The 19,503-nt window shown below is 36.4% G+C and overlaps 1 protein-coding gene across 3 annotated transcripts in view; it reads right to left on the bottom strand.

The window, feature by feature from the left end:
- Positions 1 to 11,007, bottom strand: part of GGH (gamma-glutamyl hydrolase) — a 117,290-nt gene extending 106,283 nt beyond the window's left edge. For 2 of the 3 annotated variants that reach the window (XM_074207992.1, XM_074207991.1), the window contains exons 1-3: positions 10,785 to 11,007; positions 7,836 to 7,950; positions 1,960 to 2,010 (exon numbers count right to left, since the gene is read on the bottom strand). In XM_074207992.1, coding sequence (XP_074064093.1) covers positions 1,960 to 2,010; positions 7,836 to 7,950; positions 10,785 to 10,884 — 266 coding nt within the window. In that variant the 5' untranslated portion in view covers positions 10,885 to 11,007. The remainder of the gene's footprint in view (positions 1 to 1,959; positions 2,011 to 7,835; positions 7,951 to 10,784) is intronic. The other variant, XM_074207990.1, reaches the window with a different exon arrangement.
- Between the last annotated feature and the right edge of the window lie 8,496 nt (positions 11,008 to 19,503).

The raw sequence follows: 19,503 nt of genomic DNA, 5'->3' as shown, positions 1-19,503 counted from the left end.
AGACATCATGGCCCAAGGAGTAGGAACTTCCTGAGCACACTGAACCAATGTATAATTGATCAAGGCATATTCTGGGGTAGGTAGTACTGGGGAACATTCCTAACAAACATGTTTTGGGGTCCACACCTGGGTACTTGGTCCCTCACGACACCTGGAGAAAGTGATTGTATTCAGGATCTGAGGATGTTTTGGTCTTGTAAACCCTTGGATCTATATCTCTTTGGTGTGAGCACTATAAAGGTTTTCTTTGGTAAAGTGAGCTTTGTAAGTCACCCCCTTCAGAGAGAATGCTCTGCCAAAAGGACTTTCCCAACCAAGACCCCGGAGGTTGTTTTGTGTGTCAACTTCCCCAGCCAGTCAGATTGTCAGATGTTGGAACCTCCTTGGATTGGGTAAATTTTCTCTTCTTTAACTATTCTGATGCTTTTCTTCATATGTACACAAATATGTAATTATATTTCTCTTGGTGTTATAAGTATATTAATCTTGGGATATAAGTATATAATCATTAAAGACACATTTAAAGACTTAAGACCAATGAGCATGTCATTGTGGGGACATATCTGAACAAATCAAATTAAAAATCTGCGCAGTCCATAACCCTTCCTGTTACACTAACCTAAAGAATGGTATAATCATCTTTTGACCAGTTAGTCAGTATGTATACCTTGTACTAACCTGAGGAGAAGCCCATTCATCTTGTGACCACCTAGTAAGCAATCATCCTTCTTGCCTTGCCCAACTCAATACCTTACTGACATATTGTTTTGTTTATTCTAGCCTATGCATCATATGTCAACCAATAGAATCAGTCTGTATTTGAGATAGCCTTTCTTGAATGTCTACCAGCTCCTATAAAAATAGAGCCCTGGAAGGAGAGGACATCTCAAATCATGAGAAAGATCTGAGGTACACTGCATTAGAGGATCGTGGACCCTTTAATAAAGTGCCATTGGCTCAGAGCTCTGCCTCAGTACTTTATTGTAGGTAAGGACAATTTTGTCTCACTACATTTTAACCTTTGAAGGCTGCCCAGAGCATTGAAAGGTAAGCCAAGATTCACACTGACATTATGTGGCAGAAGTGTTATTTGAAATAAAATTTTCCTGATCCCTATCCTCTACGCCATGATGCTTCAAAGGAACCCCTAAAAGATTCACATATACAAAAATATTTATAGCAGCAGTTGTAGTGGAAAAGAATTGGATATTGAGGGGTTGCCCATCAATTGAGGAATGGCTGAACAAATTCTAGTAGATGAATCTGATGGAGTACTATATTTCTCTAAAAAATCATGAGCACAGAAGACTTCAGAAAAGCCTGGGAAGACTTACTTGAACTGATGCTGAGAGAAGTAAGCAGAACTAGAACAATGTATCCCTTAATAGCAACATTATGTGATGATCAAATATGACAGACTTAGCTCCTCTCAGCAGTTCAGTGACCAAAGACAATTCTAAAAGACTAATGATGGAAAATGTTTTCATCCATATCCAGATTAAAAGCTATGGAGTCTGAATGCAGAATAAAACATACCATTTTCTCTTTTTTTTTAAAACTTGTCTTATGGGTTTTTTTCCCTCGTGGCTTTTCCCCCCCCTTTAGTTCTGCTTTTTATTTCACAACATGATTAGTATGAATATAAGTTAAGCATAATTGTACATGTATAAACTATCAGATTACTAGCTGTCATGGGGAAAAGAGAGGGAAGGGAGGAAAGTAGAAAAGTGTGGAACACAAGATCTTACAAAAAGATGAATGATGAAAACTATCTTTACATGCAATTGAAAAAATAAAATAACATTAAAAAATAAAGAAACCCTAAAGGAAGGAGATCATAGCTAAAATACTAAATATGCATATGAATAATATACATATGCAAGTACTTTTACAAAAATTATTTCATATATAGCACATGTGTCTCTTTGTATATGTGTTACATACAAGACCATAACTTACCCATTGATAGACTGAAAGAGTTTATCATATTCATCGTCTGAAAGTGTTAACCTGAAAACAATGGCAAAAATAATGATAGGGTAAATCTTCTTCAAACTTTGTTATAATTACATGCATAAAATGTTTTTTTAAAAATCCAAGTAGTATACTCTAAGTGAAATAATCTTATAATGAAATTATAATTTATATGAATAAAATAAAATACATATAAACACATATATACTGTATATGTAAATTTTTATTTACTACTCAATGGAGAGAGTACTGGGATTGGAATCAGGAAAATTTGATTTCAAATCCAGCTTATGACACTTACTAAATTATGTGACCATGAGCAAAGTCATTTAATTGTTACAGGTAACTCACCAGAACTCATCAAATAAATCACAGACAAGTTGTGACCAACACTGGAGAAATACTCTCTACATTAGGAGTTTCCTGCTGAATGGTGTATATCCACATAACTTCACAAAAACCCTATTTACCAGCTTTGTTATTGAAGAAAAGTCATTTAACTTCTCTAAGATTCAGTTTCCCTGTTTGTAACATGAGGCTAATAAAGTTTTCACTATCTCTCACAGAAGGACATTGTTCAGAGAGTTTTAAATAGCTTAGATACTTTATGAATGTTTTCATTAGCACTGGAAATTTACTGTGTGCAATTTTATATACGCAATATCACAATATTATATTAAAAAGTTTCCCTAGTCAGAAATGTTTCAGGCAGCCAATAATAATTTATAAGGGCAACTAAGTAGAATAGTGAATAGAGTGCTATATGACCATGGGCAAGTCACTTAATCTTTGTTTGCTTTAGTTTTCTCCGCTGTAAAATGTGAATAGTACTTACCTCCCAGAGCGGTTGTGAGAATCAAATAAAATAATGATTCCTGAAGCCTAGTAAGCACCATATAAATGTTAACTATTTTACTTTATTATTATTATTACTATTAATAATAATAATAAAATGCTTACTAGTCATAATTGCTGGGGATATGAAGAAAGACAAAAATGTGGCCTCCATCTTCAAGAAACTCAAATTCTAACTGGAGACAGAACTTTGTAGATATATACTAAGTAGATAAAAGCTAATAATATTAGAGGAAAGATTCTACTACTATAAAGGACCAGGAGAGGTTTCCTGCAAAAGTGTGGTTTGAGCTGTCTTAAAAGGAAAGAAGAGAAACCAGTAATTAGAGATGAGGAGAGAGAGCATTACAGGAACTGAAGAAGCCAGCAAAAAAGTGCTGAATGAGAGACATGGAGTGTCCTTTGTGGGAGTAGGAAAGCATGGATCATAAAGTATGTCAAAGGAAATAAAGTGTTTGAAAGGAACAAAGATAATGGATGAACAAAGGAAGCTGGTTGTTTGGTGACTATGAAATCTTGGGAAAAGATACAGGGGGAAATTTTGACCAAACACAGAATGGCTACATGATAGTCATATCAGTCACCAAATAGTTGGGAGTTTGGACATATAAGATCAGATCAAGTTGCCTTACAATAGGATTTGCATATGCTATTAATTTAACCATTATGTACTCTCTGCTACTTTATTTAGCTATCTTCCCCCTGATTTCTAGTTAAAAAAGAAAGCAAAGACCAAACTTTCTCTTAGGACAAGCTAAATTTAAAGGAGTAACCAGATTGGGTTGGCCAAGGACTGGTGACAAGAGTATAAAAATACAGATCCTCCTAAAAATTTGGGCCAACAGCAATGGTCAAGCAAGGACAGAGAACAGAAAAGGAAATGGAAGTCCAGATGGGTATAACACTACATCTCAGGGACAATCTCTTGCCTACCAACAGTCCCAGTTCTTCACAAGCTACCTGAACAAGAGGAAGTCTGAGAAATAAGTTCACCAGAAAGAAGTGATTTCTCTGCAAGGTGATTAAAAAAGTAAAATGAAATATGGATTCCCCATGCTTAGAAATAATGACTAAACCCTAAACCTTGTTAAAATATACATCATCTGTGATTTCTCTCTCATCACACTCAATTTGGATCAATGTACAACATGGAAACAAAATAAAGACTTACAGATTGCTTTCCATGGGGGGGGGGGGGGGTAAGATTAGGAGAAAAATTGTAAAACTCAAATAAATCTTTAAAAATAAAAAAAAATCTCAAAAAATAAACATCATCACCACATATAACATAGCAAAATGTTGAGTTTCTTAAAGACAGGATTGGCCTTTTTTATTTGTATCTCCCAGTTCTATATAGCTCCTAGAATCTTAGTAATTAATAACTATCATTTTTTCAGTCTTCTCAAATCTAAAGTCAAACTAAACCTATTTTTCCTGCTCCTCCTACATTGTTACAAAATCATTTTGATTTTTTCCATTATATCTCTCAGTCTGATCTATCACTCACACCTGAATTATTTCAAAAATCTTCAAATTGATACCCCCCAACTTCAACTTCTTGTCACTTCAATTCATTTTTATATACTGCAACTTAGAATTCTCCTGACATCAAGTCCTGCATTCTTTTTTCTATGTCATGCTGCCTAATACTTAGAAAGTAGGTGTACATATTCATTGAGCACATGAAGAAATTGCCCAATCTTGTAAATATTTATTTAGGCATTCTGATAAAAACTGGGTTAACTTGAACTACCAGGATTCTGTGAATAGGCTGCATGTATTCTTCCATATTTATATTAATATATTATAGAATACATGTATATGCATATTTACTTTGAATAAAAATGCCTACTCTGCAGAAACAAACTATTGTAGAAATTATTTTAATAGCATATCACAGAATTTAATATATTAGTTCTCAGTGTATTTGTGATACTATAAGACACAGCACAACCCTCTCCTTCCCCCCTTCCCCATACCACCTATATCCCCTCTCTTTGCTTTGGTCTTTAATCATTAATAAATTGCAAATTCCTAAATTTAGAGCAATGAAGCCTACCAATGGCTTATAGTTGTTGTCACCAACCACTTCTCTGAATTGCATGACCAAAATGCAAATTGCTGCCAGAAGACCCTTTCCTTCCCTCTAGCATACAAGCTTCCCATTAAGTATTACAAAGAAACATCCAGGGGAGATAACTAACAAATATGGAAATCTTGGCAGTCGTTCAGCTTCCATGGACACTAACAACCATGCCCCTTGATCTTTCCCAGTTCTCTTGGGTGGAATTTCTACTTCTGTTAGGTTTTAAGAGCAGAGCCAGCAGGTTCAAACCTACCTCACCTAGATATTAAAGGAGTTCTCATTTTCTAGCCAATTCTATTTGGCAAGGCTGTAGTTTTTCAAGCCCCTTAGAAACTTCTATCCAATCCAAAACTCCAAATAAAAGATCTCCTTCCTTGATTGAGAGCTAGCTCACTCTCAGTAACTATCTCTCCAGGTATAAGCTCTTTTCTATTCTCAGTCTTATATGTGGGAAGGTCTCTATTTTAGCTCCTGCTCCCTCCATACAAAAATACCTTCCCTCTCTTACATCTCCCAAGTTTGCCTCACTAGACTTCAATTCTCAAAAACTTATAGTCATTTCTTTTACTTGTTTCCTTGAAAATTCCAGGTTCTAACCTTGAGAACTATCTCTCCCCTTTTACCTCTGCTCTCTGACACAATCAGTCTGAAGTAAGTCTTCTGGCTGTTTGTGATGCTCTGCATGGGAATTATTTAGTGAAGTCAGCATCTCTATATTGTGGCTCTATGTTGGGATACAGGATCTTTACCCTTTGAAGAATACAAGGCTCCAGGACAATGAGATCTTCAATCTTCAGGCCTGGGCCTGGCCTTTCCACTCAGAATTCTGTTTTTTATTTAGCAAAGTTGTGGCTATCTGAGACTTTAGATTGTAGCTTCCCTTCTTCCTCTCAGTTCGTTAAGTGTAGATGACAGTAATGAGAAAAAAATTGTCTGACACAAGGTCAACTGATTGTGCTTAGCCACAATTATGTGGGGGGCTAATTTTAACTATGTCACACTACATTATCCTAACCATACCACAGTCATTACATGCAATGTAACACTTACCTAAAGACAGAGATATAACATGGTCTAGAGCTGACATGTAGTCTCAAAGCTTCTTTACCTTGTGATTCATCTTTTGTTCTGTTTAATTTTACCATGTTTGCTGACCCTAAAATTACTATTTGTTTAATATTTAAACTATAAAACAATGGGATTTTGAAGACATTTTGAAAACTTATGGAGATGATACTTTTTCCAGAAAATCCTGGGCACGTGTCACCAAAGATAACAGATGCCCTCTAAGCCCGGGTCAGTCAAACAGTGGACACTCTTTCCAGTAAGCTTCAGATTCCTGAGTCATAAATCAGGATTTCCCCTTCAAGTATTTCTTTTCAGATTCCAGTTTTCACACTTATACATTCATATATAAGGATATATGTGTGTATATGAAAATGTATATATATATAATAATAATATATTTATATCAAAGTACATACCTATATAAATATGGATAGAACATTGTATCTCCTCTGTTCAGAATCATCCTACATAAGACCTTGCAAAATATATTTAGCAAAGACATCGATAAAACCACTAATAAACTGAACTAAGCTATTAAACAAAATATATCAAAAATCTTTGGAAGGAATGTTCAAAAATGAAGGTACAATAAGTACCTATCTTAGGGTAATGACATAGCCAATCAAATTTTTTTTATTAATTTTATTTTTATTTAAGGCAATGAGGTTAAGTGACTTGCCCAAGGTCACACAGCTAGGCAATTATTAAGTGTCTAAGGCCATATTTGAACTCAGGTTCAATTGGCAAATATGCCAATTTTTTAAAATGCTTTGTCAATGATATCATAGTTCTAATATTTAATGTAAAAAATGGGGAAATGTAATAAGAGTTATACTTTAAAACTATTTTAAAGCCTTTCTATTCTGTAAAATGAGGAACACTTATTTCTCAGGATAACAGAATAAGGAGGTGAAGAAATCTGACAGATTTCTAAAAACTATCTGCAAATTTTTGAAACAAAATCTACTTCCATTTTCAATGGCAAAAATAAGAAATCATTTTAACTCTACTCAGGCTAGCATATCTTCACAATATGATATAAAACTAATGCAATATAATATAAGCCTAGAATATAATTTAGGATTTTATCTGTTTTTCATGGAATATTCTGGTACATTCTAGAACATTATAGACCACTGAAGCAAATTAAACATAAGAGAGACCTTTTTGTGGTGACACTGTTCTTGAATTCCTTGATAAACTATCCTTTAATCCTCCCCAAGTCAAATAGAACCACAAAGCCACTTTTCATCTTTTGAGTTCCTAATTTAGAGTTGGAGATATTTTAGAGTTCAACAAGTCCATCTCCCTTATTTTAACTGATGAAAAAAACTGAGGCAGAAAGAGGTAAGTGACTTGCCCAGTGTCATACAGCTTGAATTCAGATCATTATGAATCAAGAAGGGCCATGACTAGGAAGAAGGCAAAATTTACAAAGATTTATCTAAAAAAAACACAATAAATTTAATTTTCTGTGCTTCTCTTTTAATGAATGATTCTTTTGTTCTGACATGTTTATAGGAATGTTTTTAAATAACTTTTATTCCATTTTAAGTGAAATTTTTTTAATATTAATTTTAGTATAAAAAACTTTAATGTTTATTCTTTTAATGGTAACATTTTATTCTTTTTCTGTCTTATTTGTACACTTTTCAGATGCTAAAAAAAACTTCATGTTAACAGATATAGGCCATATTCATAATCAAAATTAGATATGATACTAGAATTTAAAAAATCCTCAAAATGACAGGTCCTAATCACAAGAGTAGAGTCACCCCTACATGATGACCTTAACTTTAGAAGCAAAACATAATAATTTCTATAGACAGTATAATGTTAGGAAAAACTCTACCTGACTGGTACAACCCTTGCACCTGCAGACTCCAGATATTTTGGATATGAAGAAGCAATGTAATACTCTCCAAAGTCTTGGAAATTTTTCATGTGGTTACGTTGAGCCAATATTCCTACAAAGTATTACAAAAGAAAAAAAAAGAGTTATTTCAAAAATAGCCTGTTTTGCTCCAGCAATGAAGTTTTTTTAAGATAAATTTCATTGATATTTTTACTCACAGAATTAAGTACATAAAATCTCAAGTATGTCAAATAAATAGACTCAAGGGGAGGCCTATCTGAAGCTATGGAAACAATCAGGGCCTTATTTCAGAAATCAACAGTTTTAAGAACTAATTCTTGGATTATTCTCTTTGATGCGATATATACACATATGCATATATATAAAATAATAGAATGGAAGTTTAGGGAATTTTTAAGGTTTTGTATATTCTTGTTATATATATTCTGTCCCTCTCCTCTTGCTGCAGTATATTCTGATCTCCCTCAGCTTGGTGTGGGGATTCAAATAATGGCCTCCACCTATATAGATTAACTTAATCCCAGAGAATAAAATTTCATGTCTAATCTTAAAAAAATAGTAATTCTCAATGAAATGAGATCCAAATTTAACCAAGAATTGACCGGTGCCATCAATTTTCTTCTTCACAAAATCATAAGAATGGAAGTGGTCAGATAAATCACCTAGACCAATTTCAACTAAGTATAAAAATCTGAGGCCTTGAGAGGGATAGTAACTAGCACAAGGCCACACTGTTGTCTTGACCACAGAGAAAGAATATAAAGAATATAGGTTTAAAGTTGGAAAGAACCTTACAGACTGAATCCAACCTACCATTTGACAGATGAGGAAGCTGACTCCCAGAAGTAAAACAGATCACATAAGTATCTGAAGTAGAGATGCCACAAGTTTTCCTGACACCAAGTCCAATACCTCATCCATTCTATCAGGAAAGTTCCTGATCTGCTTCTACTACTTGAAAAGTCAATCAGTGCTTTCAACCAAGAGAATACATCAGTATCATCCAAGCCTAATACTCTACTCCCAGGCCTCTCTAGTGTCTTTAGCGATCAGATCAAAATTCTAAGCCAGGCTAGCCTGAACTAGAGGGGTTAGAGGCAGTGGGAGAAAGCAGGGTGGACTGAGCCCCTCTGCTCATTTAGTCTAGTGGGTTTATGGGCTTGCTTGAACAGTAGGGAGAGGTTCAAGTTCTGGTTCTGAGGCTTCTGACATCTCCAAGAAGTTCCCTCAATAATCCTGAGCACATCTTTCTCTTAAGGTTCTACAGGCTATCCAGGATGGCCCAGAGCAGTCCCAGTAGGCCAGCTCCTATACCAAGGTTGGCCAGGACATTCTAGGACCAAGAATTCTCATATTACAATTAATGTCCAGGATAGTAAAGCAGAAGATGAAGGTTCTGATGACCAAGATGAACATTGATGCATTGAGTAATAATAAATTGACTGATTTATTTATCTGTAAAATGAAGAATTGGCACAGATGACCCTCAAGTTCCCTTTAGTCTTAAAAATTATGATCCTACCTATGATCGGTCTTAAGACTTGGAAGCTGGACTCTTGTGATCTGAAATACCAGGGGATCATCATCTCCAAGGGTCACATTGGTCTTATTTTAATAGATGAAGCAAGTGAAATTCAGGTAGTTTGGGATTTGCCCAGATTACGAAAATGGTAATCATTGGGGGGGGGCTTTGAATTCCTGACTCTAGGGGTCAGTGCATTTTCTATTGTACCATGCTATTATTGACTTTAGAAAATGTCAGAAAACAATCTGCACCAGCATCATTTCCTTACCTGCTAGGCCTCTAAATTCAAACAGCTAAGAAGTACTCTTGGTTCCCATGTTTGGGTATGAAGGATACTTTCCTAAGGACATAGGCAGATAGATACATGGAAGCCACAAAGAGCCCCCATGAAAAAGAGCTCAAGCTCTTCTTTGTGGGTGCCAAGGGGAAATAAAGGTCAGTGGGGTTTAGCGTATTAGCATCTTGAAGAAAGCTTCCATTTGGTCTTTATTTTTGACCACATACACTTGTCCACAACATTCCTATTTTTAATGACCAGTTTAGTTGGAACAACAGGAACTTGAGGGTCATCTGTGCCAATTCTTCATTTTACAGATAAATAAATCAGTCAGTTTATTATTATTTATTTAAATTGAAATTATATAACTTCACTCATATTTATAACTTCAATTATGAAATTAAATGACTTACCCAAGGTCACAAAGCTAGCAAGTGGCCGGGCTAGTATTAAAACCCTTAATGATGTAGCTGAATACTTTTCACACAGCAACTACAAGACCTATATGTTAATTAAAAGAACTAAAATTGAAAATTTCTGACATTTTCTAAAGCCAACAGTACCACGCAAGTCCTCTAAAGAAGGGCTATTTTCACGACCTGAACAATTTCCAAACTTCCTGAGTGTCATTTACCTCATCAGTAAAATAAGAGAGTTGGGAAAGATGACCTCTGAAGTACCTTCCAACTCCAGATCAATGACCTTATTTAAGAGACTGATCAGGCACAAAGCCTCACACAAGACTGTTCTCTCCAATGTCCACCACGGACACCATTCAACAGGATGAATAATCTGATGATCCCGGCTCCTACAGAGTCAACTAGGAATCGTGTCTTTCCAAATTCTGGTACCCAAGACTGATCCCAAAGGGAGCGAACAGGGAATAAACTATTCTTTAATCCGCAGCTGCGTCTACAAGGTCAAACATTGCTGCACCTTGGTAGGTGAATTAAAGAGTGGGAGAGGCTGATTGTGGAGGGTAACTGTTCCTTCCCAGTTGCAGGTTCAACACACACACACACACACACACACACACAAAACACACACACAAACACACACATACTCCGGGGTCGGGGGAGGGACTGGGGTGGGGGGACTTGTAGGCTGTCCCCCCTCCTCTTACCTATGATGGGCCTGTCGTTGACCACCTCGCCAGAGAGCTCGGCCCTGGTCCTGCAGAGGACAGCTCCCAGAGCCCACAGACACAGCCAAAGGCTCCCCATCGCCGGACTCTCGGTCCGATTCCTCCTGGGAAGGGGCTTCTCCCTAAGCGGGCAAGAGGAGAAGGGCTCGGTGCTCTGGCCTGAGTTCCTTCCAACACTGGGCGGAGACTTAAATCGGAAGCTTTGGCAACTGCAGAGAAACTAGAGAAGGGAGAACTGCTCCATGGGAAATGTAGTCCCAAAGAGAAGAGTCGGCTCTCTAAACATCATCAAAAGGAATTATCTAATATAATCCCAAATCTCTTAGCGTCACCAGAAAACAGTCAAACAAACAAAAATAACACCACACCACACACACACACACACACACACACACACACACACACAAATTATACAGATTAGAACAAACAAAAGATTACACAAGAAAAAAGAACTCTTTGGGACGGAGATTTCTAAGGAAAGAAAAGATTTAACTAAGGATAATTTACTCTAGGATTGCAAACCCTGGTAAGAGAAGGTTCCCCCAAAGCATCTGTGACTTCAGAGCTCCAGGTAGCCATTCAAAAGTCCGAGCTTACCTCTCCCAAGTTTGCTTCTGATCATCTAAAGAAATCCTTTCCCTCCTCTTACATTTATGAAGCACCATGAGACAATATCCTCCCAGCCAATCATAAGTCACAGACTGCACAGACGGTCTGAAAACTGTCCTCCAAAGCACCATCAATCAATCAGTTTGACTAGGGTGTTGCTCCATTCCTCTCCTGCAAAGGAAGTTTTTGAACTCCTATGCTAATCATCTCAGATGAGTTTAGATAGTATAGTTTAGATAGCATAAATGCAAACATCAGCACTTTAAAACAAGAATTTTCCTAGCACTGTGGTATTCAATCTATGCTACCATTGAGGTAGGAAAAAATAGAAGGAAACAAATTGTCATTTTGCAAGGTCCTGTGGTAAGACTTTACAAATATTGATTCTTAAAACAAAACCAGACTTACTGACTCAAGGCCCAGTGCTCTGTCCATTGCTGTCTTTTGAAAATAAATGAAAATAAAGGAGCATTAACAATATATGTAAGAAACATGACTAATATGGAAATATGTTAAGCACAATTGTATGTGTATAATTTTTACAAGATTGTTCACCATCATGGGGAGGAGGGAGGAAAGGGAAGGTGGTAGAAAAATGTGGACCTCAAACTTGCAAATGAATAGATGGTGAAAACTACTTTTGCTGTAATTGGAAAAAATAAAATAAAAAGATATTCAAAATATCTCCTGACAGGGAACTTCAGTGTCAAAATGCTTAAGTTTTGTAGTCCACTGCACATAGTTCATACCCAGCTCATAGCTATATGCCTATCTTTGTTGTTGTTGTTGTTGTTGAATTGTTTCTGACTCTTCATGACTGGAACCATATTGTCTATGATGGGGTTTTGTTGACAAAATGATTTGCCATTTTCCTCTCCGGCTGATTAAGGCAAACACAGGGTAAATAACTTACCCAGGGTCATATGGTTAGCAAATGTATCAGGATGGATTTGAACTCAAGTCTTCCTGACTCCAGGCATGAGTCACATACCTACATGCAATCTTATTCATAGTTTACAGCAATAAATCATTTTTTAGAAAGGTTAAAATAACAAAGCAAAGTGAGTTAACAGTACTGATAATAATCAAGAGATCTATACATAAAAAGTGCAGCAACTATAAGCTTTATGTGTGCAAAAAATATTGAGCAAATCAAATTAATAGGCATTACTGAAACATAAGCGTGACAGCCGAAATGATGGAATCAAGTATGAAGTAATTAACAAGTGGAGCAAAAAACATATGCAAATATATGCAAAGCACAGTTCAAATGAACAATCTTTAGAATTGTTGCCTGGATATGTATGTCACTATTTCATCAGGTTCATCCACAATGAATACTAAGTTAATCTAATGACCACTCTGTTAGAGATAACTCAATTCCTTGTACTAGATGAAATCCCTGATCCTATGCCTGAGCTAGTAGATTGTATGGGTTGGTCATCATTATAGACTTGTCTGGCTATACCTCTTAGCAAGCCTACTCTTAGCACTTTCTAGAGTGCAAGCATGAGAAGTCAAGACACATATTGGGGTCCAGCTCCCCACATGTCTGGGGCTCAGAGGATTAAGCAGTCCAAGTTTGCCTCTCATAGCCACAGCTCAAAAAGTCCTCCAGTCATCTGAAGGAATTCCTTCTCTCCTCATAAAGAAACTCAGCATGCTGACTATTTTAGTCTTTTAGGAATCATATCCTTTACATATACCAGTACAACACCTGTCCTGATTGGGACCACTCATTGAGCAGATGGTAGTGTTATAGAAACATTTATCAGGGACAGAAGACACTTCAGTTCTGAGTTTTCTATTAATGTTAGGGAAATCCTGACTTACACTTCATAATCTATTTGATAAACACACAATTATCTATGGGGTTTAGAAAATATATTTTGTTTATCTAAGAAGTTCATGAGATTTCATAGACATAAAATGTCAGAGCTAGAAGGAATCACAAAATTTTAGTGCTTAGTATTCCTTGTGGCACATTGTAGCCAATAGATACATGATAATTAATTAATTCATTAAAAATCTTCTACTGTGAATGTCCTTCATTCTGCTTAGCAGATGAGATGAAAAAGAGGTGAAATTGAGCTCTTGAAGGTCACAAGGGCTCATAACTAAAAGAACTTAGGACATGGATCCAGTCCCCCAATGATTCCTATTTTTATTATTTCATTATTCCCGAGATTTAAGATTCATATCAAACTCAGCACAGAACATATGGATGAGAAAGTACAATTATCACTTCCACATGAGGGTGGGGGAAAGAAATTGGGGGTACAGCTCCCACATGATCTGGAAAATCCATGTAAAAAATTTTGACCTTCCCTTTGTACCAGAAAAGAAGTCTGATTTCTTTTTTCTTTTTCCTGTATGGGGCTTACAGCATCTTACTGTAAAATTTGAGTTGTTATTACATAAAACAATACTTATATATTGTGCATTTTTGAGTTTCTAAGCTTTTTCAGTGACTTCTGCTGGCCTGTGAGTATCATCTGTAGTTTCTGCAAAATTCCCCCCCAAATCCCATTTAATTTCTTATGCTGATCTGTAATATATCTGCTATGGGCAAAGTTGTAATGTAGAACTTACAATTGCTGAAAAAAAGTTTTTGGAATTTCATTCCCCTCCTAAGTCTCATGCCTTCCCTCTGTTAACTATTTCTTATTTATTTTGTAGGTAAATTGCTTTATAACTTATTAGCATGCATGTTGTCTCTCCCATTAGATTGCAAGGTCTGTGAAGGCAAGGACTGTCTTTTTGTATCCTCTATACTGGGCACAATAACTCACACAGGTGCTTAAAAATGTTGATTGAGGGGCAGCTAGGTGGCACAGCGGATAGAGCACCAGCCCTGGAGTCAGAAGTACCTGAGTTCAAATCCCACCTCAGACACTTAATTACCTAGCTATGTGGCCTTGGGCAAACCACTTAACCCCATTTGCCTTGCAAAAACCTGAAAAAAAAATTAAAAATGTTGATTGATTAAAAAAATAATTTATTCCTTTAAAAAAAAAGAACAAGAACCTTTTAAGGTCAGAAGATAATGAGTGGTCCCAAACTGTCTTACATTTCCTTTTTCTAGTAAGTATAAGAACTCATTAGATCCCTGGGATTCAAAGGAAAAAAATGTACCACAGTCAGAGTTCTAGTGAATTTGAGAATGTGTGAATGAATTCACTGGAAAGACCAACTCTTGACCAAGAGGTATAGAGACATAAAGTTTATTGACACATATTGCAGCCAATTAAAGTAAGAAGTAGCAAAATGGGGAAATTGATAAAAGTAGTGAGTCTTGAGGGAAAAGAAAGTGAATTTTGTTTTAGATAGATTGAATGAAGATGCTTAATTATGGAATCAGAGGAACTATGATATTTTCTCCTCTCAGTTTAAGTCAGATTTCACACTCAGTTTAATTTACACAAGTTTTCTCCTTCTTTTCTCCAAAGGATTCTTTTATCAGCCTTCACCCTAATGTCCTTGCTTCTGTGACCAAATCCAGCTTTCCTGTTTTTAATTCATTGAAGAAAAAAATATTAGTACTATATTTTATGTTTTAGGCAAAACTTTACCAGAAAAAAAGTATGTCATTTAAACTTGTACTATACATTCATCATATAGGTGCCATATTGCTGGACTGGAAGTCAAGGAGGACTGTTTGAATCCATTAGAAGTTTGCTAGCTATGTGATCCTGGCAAGTTCTTAACCTCTGCCTGCCTCAGCTTCCTCATCTATAAAATATGGATAATAATAGCATCTACCTCAAAGGATTTCTGAGGATCAAATGAGATAGCATACAAGGTTTGAAAATCTTAAAGTGCTACACAAATCCTAGTTATTATTATTATTATCATTACTGATACCATAATTATTAAATCTAAGCATTTTCTAGCTTAGAAAAATGTTCTATCTACTAGTATTGAAATATGTTCAACATTATTGTGTGGGTATAGACCATGTCAGATTGTTTACTGTCTTGATGAGGAAGGAGGGAAGGGAATTTTGATACTCAAAAATTTTGCAAAAAGAATGTTGTAAGCTATCTTTACATGTAATTACCAAAAAAATACTATTAAGATTTAAAAATTGCTTAAATACACAACCAGAAAAACATTGTACATCCTAACAGCAACATGGGGGCAATGATCACTCCATCAGTGCAACAATCAGGGACACTTTGGGGCTCTCTGCAATTGAAAATACCATCTGCATCCAGAGAAACAATTGTGGGGTCTGAAGAAAGACCAAGGACTATTACCTTTCATTTAGGGGGGTAAATGATATCTTATTGTCTGATCTTGCTATCTCTTATACTTTATGTTTCTTCTTTAAAGATAAGATTTCTCTCTCATCACATTCAATTTGTATCATTTATGTTTCTTCTTTAAAGATAAGATTTCTCTCTCATCACATTCAATTTGTATCATTGTATACCATGGAAACTATGTAAAGACTGACAAATTGCCTTCTGTGGAGGGTGGGGGGAGGGAAGTAAGATTACAGGAAAAATTGCAAAACTCAAAATAAATAAAATCACTTTTAAAATTGCTTAAATAATAAAAGAGATGCTCTATGTAACATGCTACCTTCCCCCCCCCGCCACCCTACTATCACCCATACCATCTGACATTTCTCTAATCCAACTCAATTTGAAGCAACAATTATAGGAATCTTGAACATAGAGGGAAAATCATGATATGCTAAAATATAGTTTGGGGTTAAAAAGGATTAGACTACACGACCGCTAAGATATTCCTAGCTTTAAGGTTTTCTAAACTAAGTGTTTTATGTTTCTTTTTTAATTCATGTCTATGATCAGACATATAGACAAATAATAGCTACAAAAATTCAGTTATCATATTACTACCTTTTTTTGGACAGTCAGTCAAAAAAACATTTATTTAATAATAGGTTATTATGGTTTATATACTCTGATGATTAGGTTCTAAGATACAAAGAAAGAAAAGAGTTCATATGGAAATGATGGAGAAAATATATAAAGAATTCAGTACATACAATATATATAAACAGAGTATGGAAAATAATCTCAGAGAAGGCTAAGAGTTAAGTGTAAGGAGAACCAGAAAATGTCCCTTGCAGAAAGATGGGTTTTGGGCCAAGAAGGCGAAGAGAAGACAGGCACTGTGCTAAGGTCTTCTGGCTTTCCCTCAGAACTAATATGAATCAAGCCTCTTAACAAAACCAAGAAAAAGAAGTTAGTAGAAGACCATCTACCAACAAGATCTGTCTCTAGGGATCATGGATGAGCAAGGGGCAGAGAGCAGAGAGCCAGTGGGGATGGGGTGAGACCTGAACTAAGCTAAGATCAGCCACAGAGGCTTGACTGTGGGAGCCATGGTCAGAGGACCAGCCAAGCTGTGGAAGCTTAGGGAGCAGTGGTCTGAGGAACTCCAGTGGAGCTAGAGGGCAAGTTCCAGAACAAAGAGTTGCAGAGTGTAGCTGGACATCGATCTGCTGGGTTCCCTTGGTCTGGAGGACCTCAGACTCCATACATTCATTCAGCTGAACCCTCTTCCCAGAACAAACACAGTAAAAGCCTCCCCCACCCCCTCCAGGCCTACAGAGAGGACCTCAAATCAAGGTCACAGACATTCCAGAAAAAGAAACCATGACCTCTTACTGGCCAGCCCACTTGGAGTTACTTAACCAAGTGGGCAAAGCCTCTAGGGATCTCAACACCAAAGATCTGTGAACTAGCCACTGCCTCAAAATAAGATCTTAGGAAATGAAGAAAGGCCAACAGAAAGAGGTGTCCATAGAAAACTACCCAGAAGACAAAGACCCTAACTCAGAGAGATCTAGAACCTCTGAGGAGAATATGATTTGGTCTCCAGCCTAGAAAGACTTCCTTGAAGAAATCAGGAAAGAGTTTAAAAATCAATTTGAGGGGCGGCTAGGTGGCACAGTGGATAAAGCACCAGCCCTGGAGTCAGGAGTACCTAGGTTCAAATCTGGTCTCAGGAACTTAATAATTACTTAGCTATGTGGCCTTGGGCAAGCCACTTAACTCCATTTGCCTGGCAAAAAAAAACCCTAAAAAAAATAAAAATAAAAATAAATTTGAAAATTTGGACAAATATACCCAAGAGAAGATTAACATCTCACAACAAGAAAACAAATCCTTGGAAAATACAATTGGACAATGGAAGACTTGTTCAAAAACAGAATTGACCAATTGGAAAAGGGGTTGCAAAAGATAAATGAAGAAAACTCTTCTCTAAAAAAAATGGAGTCTGTGAAAATTAATGACTTCATGAGACAACAGGAATCTTTTAAACAAAACCAAAAAATTGAAAAAATAAAAGAAAATATAAAATACCTCATCAGCAAAACCACTGACCTAATAGATCTAGAGAGACAAGTAAAGAATAATTGGAGGGGCATCTAGGTGGCACAGTGGATAAAGCACTGATCCTGGAGTCAGGAGTACCTGGGTTCAAATCCAGTCTCAGACACTTAATAATTACCTAGCTGTGTGGCCTTGGGCAAGCCACTTAACCCCATTTGCCTTGCAAAAACCTAAAAAAAAAAGAATACATCAATTCCCTCCAGAAAGAGATCCTAAAATGAAAACACCAAGGAATATTGTGGCCAAATTCCAGAACTACCAGATAAAAGAGAAAAATCCTGCAAGCAGTAGAAAGAAATAATTTAGATATCAAGGAGTCACAGTAAGGATTAGACAGGACCTGGCTGAATCAACATTGAGGGACTGAAAGGCCTAGAATGTGATATTCCAAAGAGTAAGGGAGTTTGGAATGAAGCCAAGAATTCACTAACTGGCAAAACTGGGCCTTCTCTTCCAGGGAAAAGATGGGCATTTAATGAAATCGGAGACTTCTAACTTTTCCTGACAAAATGACCAGAGCTAAACAGAAAATTTGGACTTCAAACAGAGACTCAAGAGACACATGAAAAGGTTAAAAAAGGGGGGGGGGGGTGTTGAAGGGGGAAAAACTGCTATCCAATAAGATGAAACTGGCTATATACCCAAAATGGGAGAAAGACTCTCATAACTCTTGAGAAATGCAGCTATATTAGAAAGAATACACACCCAGAAATAACAGACACTCATGGCTTGACTGTGACTCTGATAGAATGATTTAAAAACAATACCTCCTTTTTTTTTAAAGGGGGACAGGAAAGAGATGGGAGGATGGAGTAGAATGAATGGGGTAAATCACATTACATAAAGAGGTACAAAGGACGTATTGCAAATAGAGGGGAAGAATGAAGGAAGTGAGAACTGCCTGAATCTTACTCTCCTCAGACTTGGCTTAAAGTTAACATAAACAGACTTAGGTTAAGAAACATATCTCACCTCTCAAGTATTAAAAGGGGAAAGGGGGAGAGGGGAAGAAAAGAGGAACTAACAGAACAAAGGGAAGGAAGAAGGGGCAGAGAGTAAAGGAAAGAAAGGGGAGGGGGTTTGGATATAAGGGGGCAAATACACTGAAGATGGTGGTATTCAGAAACAAAATACTGAGGAATATGGATAAAGTGAATAATGGGGAAAAATACAAACAGAGGGAAGATAGCATGGAGGGCAATAAAAAGTTAGTAATTATAAATGTGAATGGGATGAACTCTCTCATAAAACATAAGCAAATAGCAGCATAGATTAAAAACCAGAATCCTACAATATGCTGCTTACAAGAAAGTCATTTGAAGCAGAGAAATACAAACAGAGTAAAGGTAAAAGGTTGAAGCAAAATATATTTTGCTTCAACTAAGTGAAAAAGGCAGGGGTAGCAATCCTTATCTCAGACAAAGCAGCTGCAAAAATAGATCTCAATAAAAGAGATAAAGAAGGAAACTATGTCCTCCTAAAAAGTACCATAGACCAGCAATTTCAATACTAAATATCTATGCACCAAATAGTATAGATCCAAATTCTTAGAAGGAAGACAAAGATAGCAAAACTGTACTGGTGGGAGACCTCAACCTCACACTCTCAGAATTAGGTAAATCTAACCATAAAATAAACAAGAAGGAACTTAAAGAGGGTAAATAGATTGTTAGAAAACCTAGGCATGATAGACCTTTGGAGAAAATTGAATAAGGATA

The sequence above is a fragment of the Macrotis lagotis genome, chromosome X (assembly GCF_037893015.1).
Source record: "Macrotis lagotis isolate mMagLag1 chromosome X, bilby.v1.9.chrom.fasta, whole genome shotgun sequence".
Classification (NCBI taxonomy): Eukaryota; Metazoa; Chordata; class Mammalia; order Peramelemorphia; family Peramelidae; genus Macrotis; species Macrotis lagotis.
Note: the sequence above shows the minus strand (reverse complement) of the source record. Positions and strands in the feature narration are given on the sequence as shown.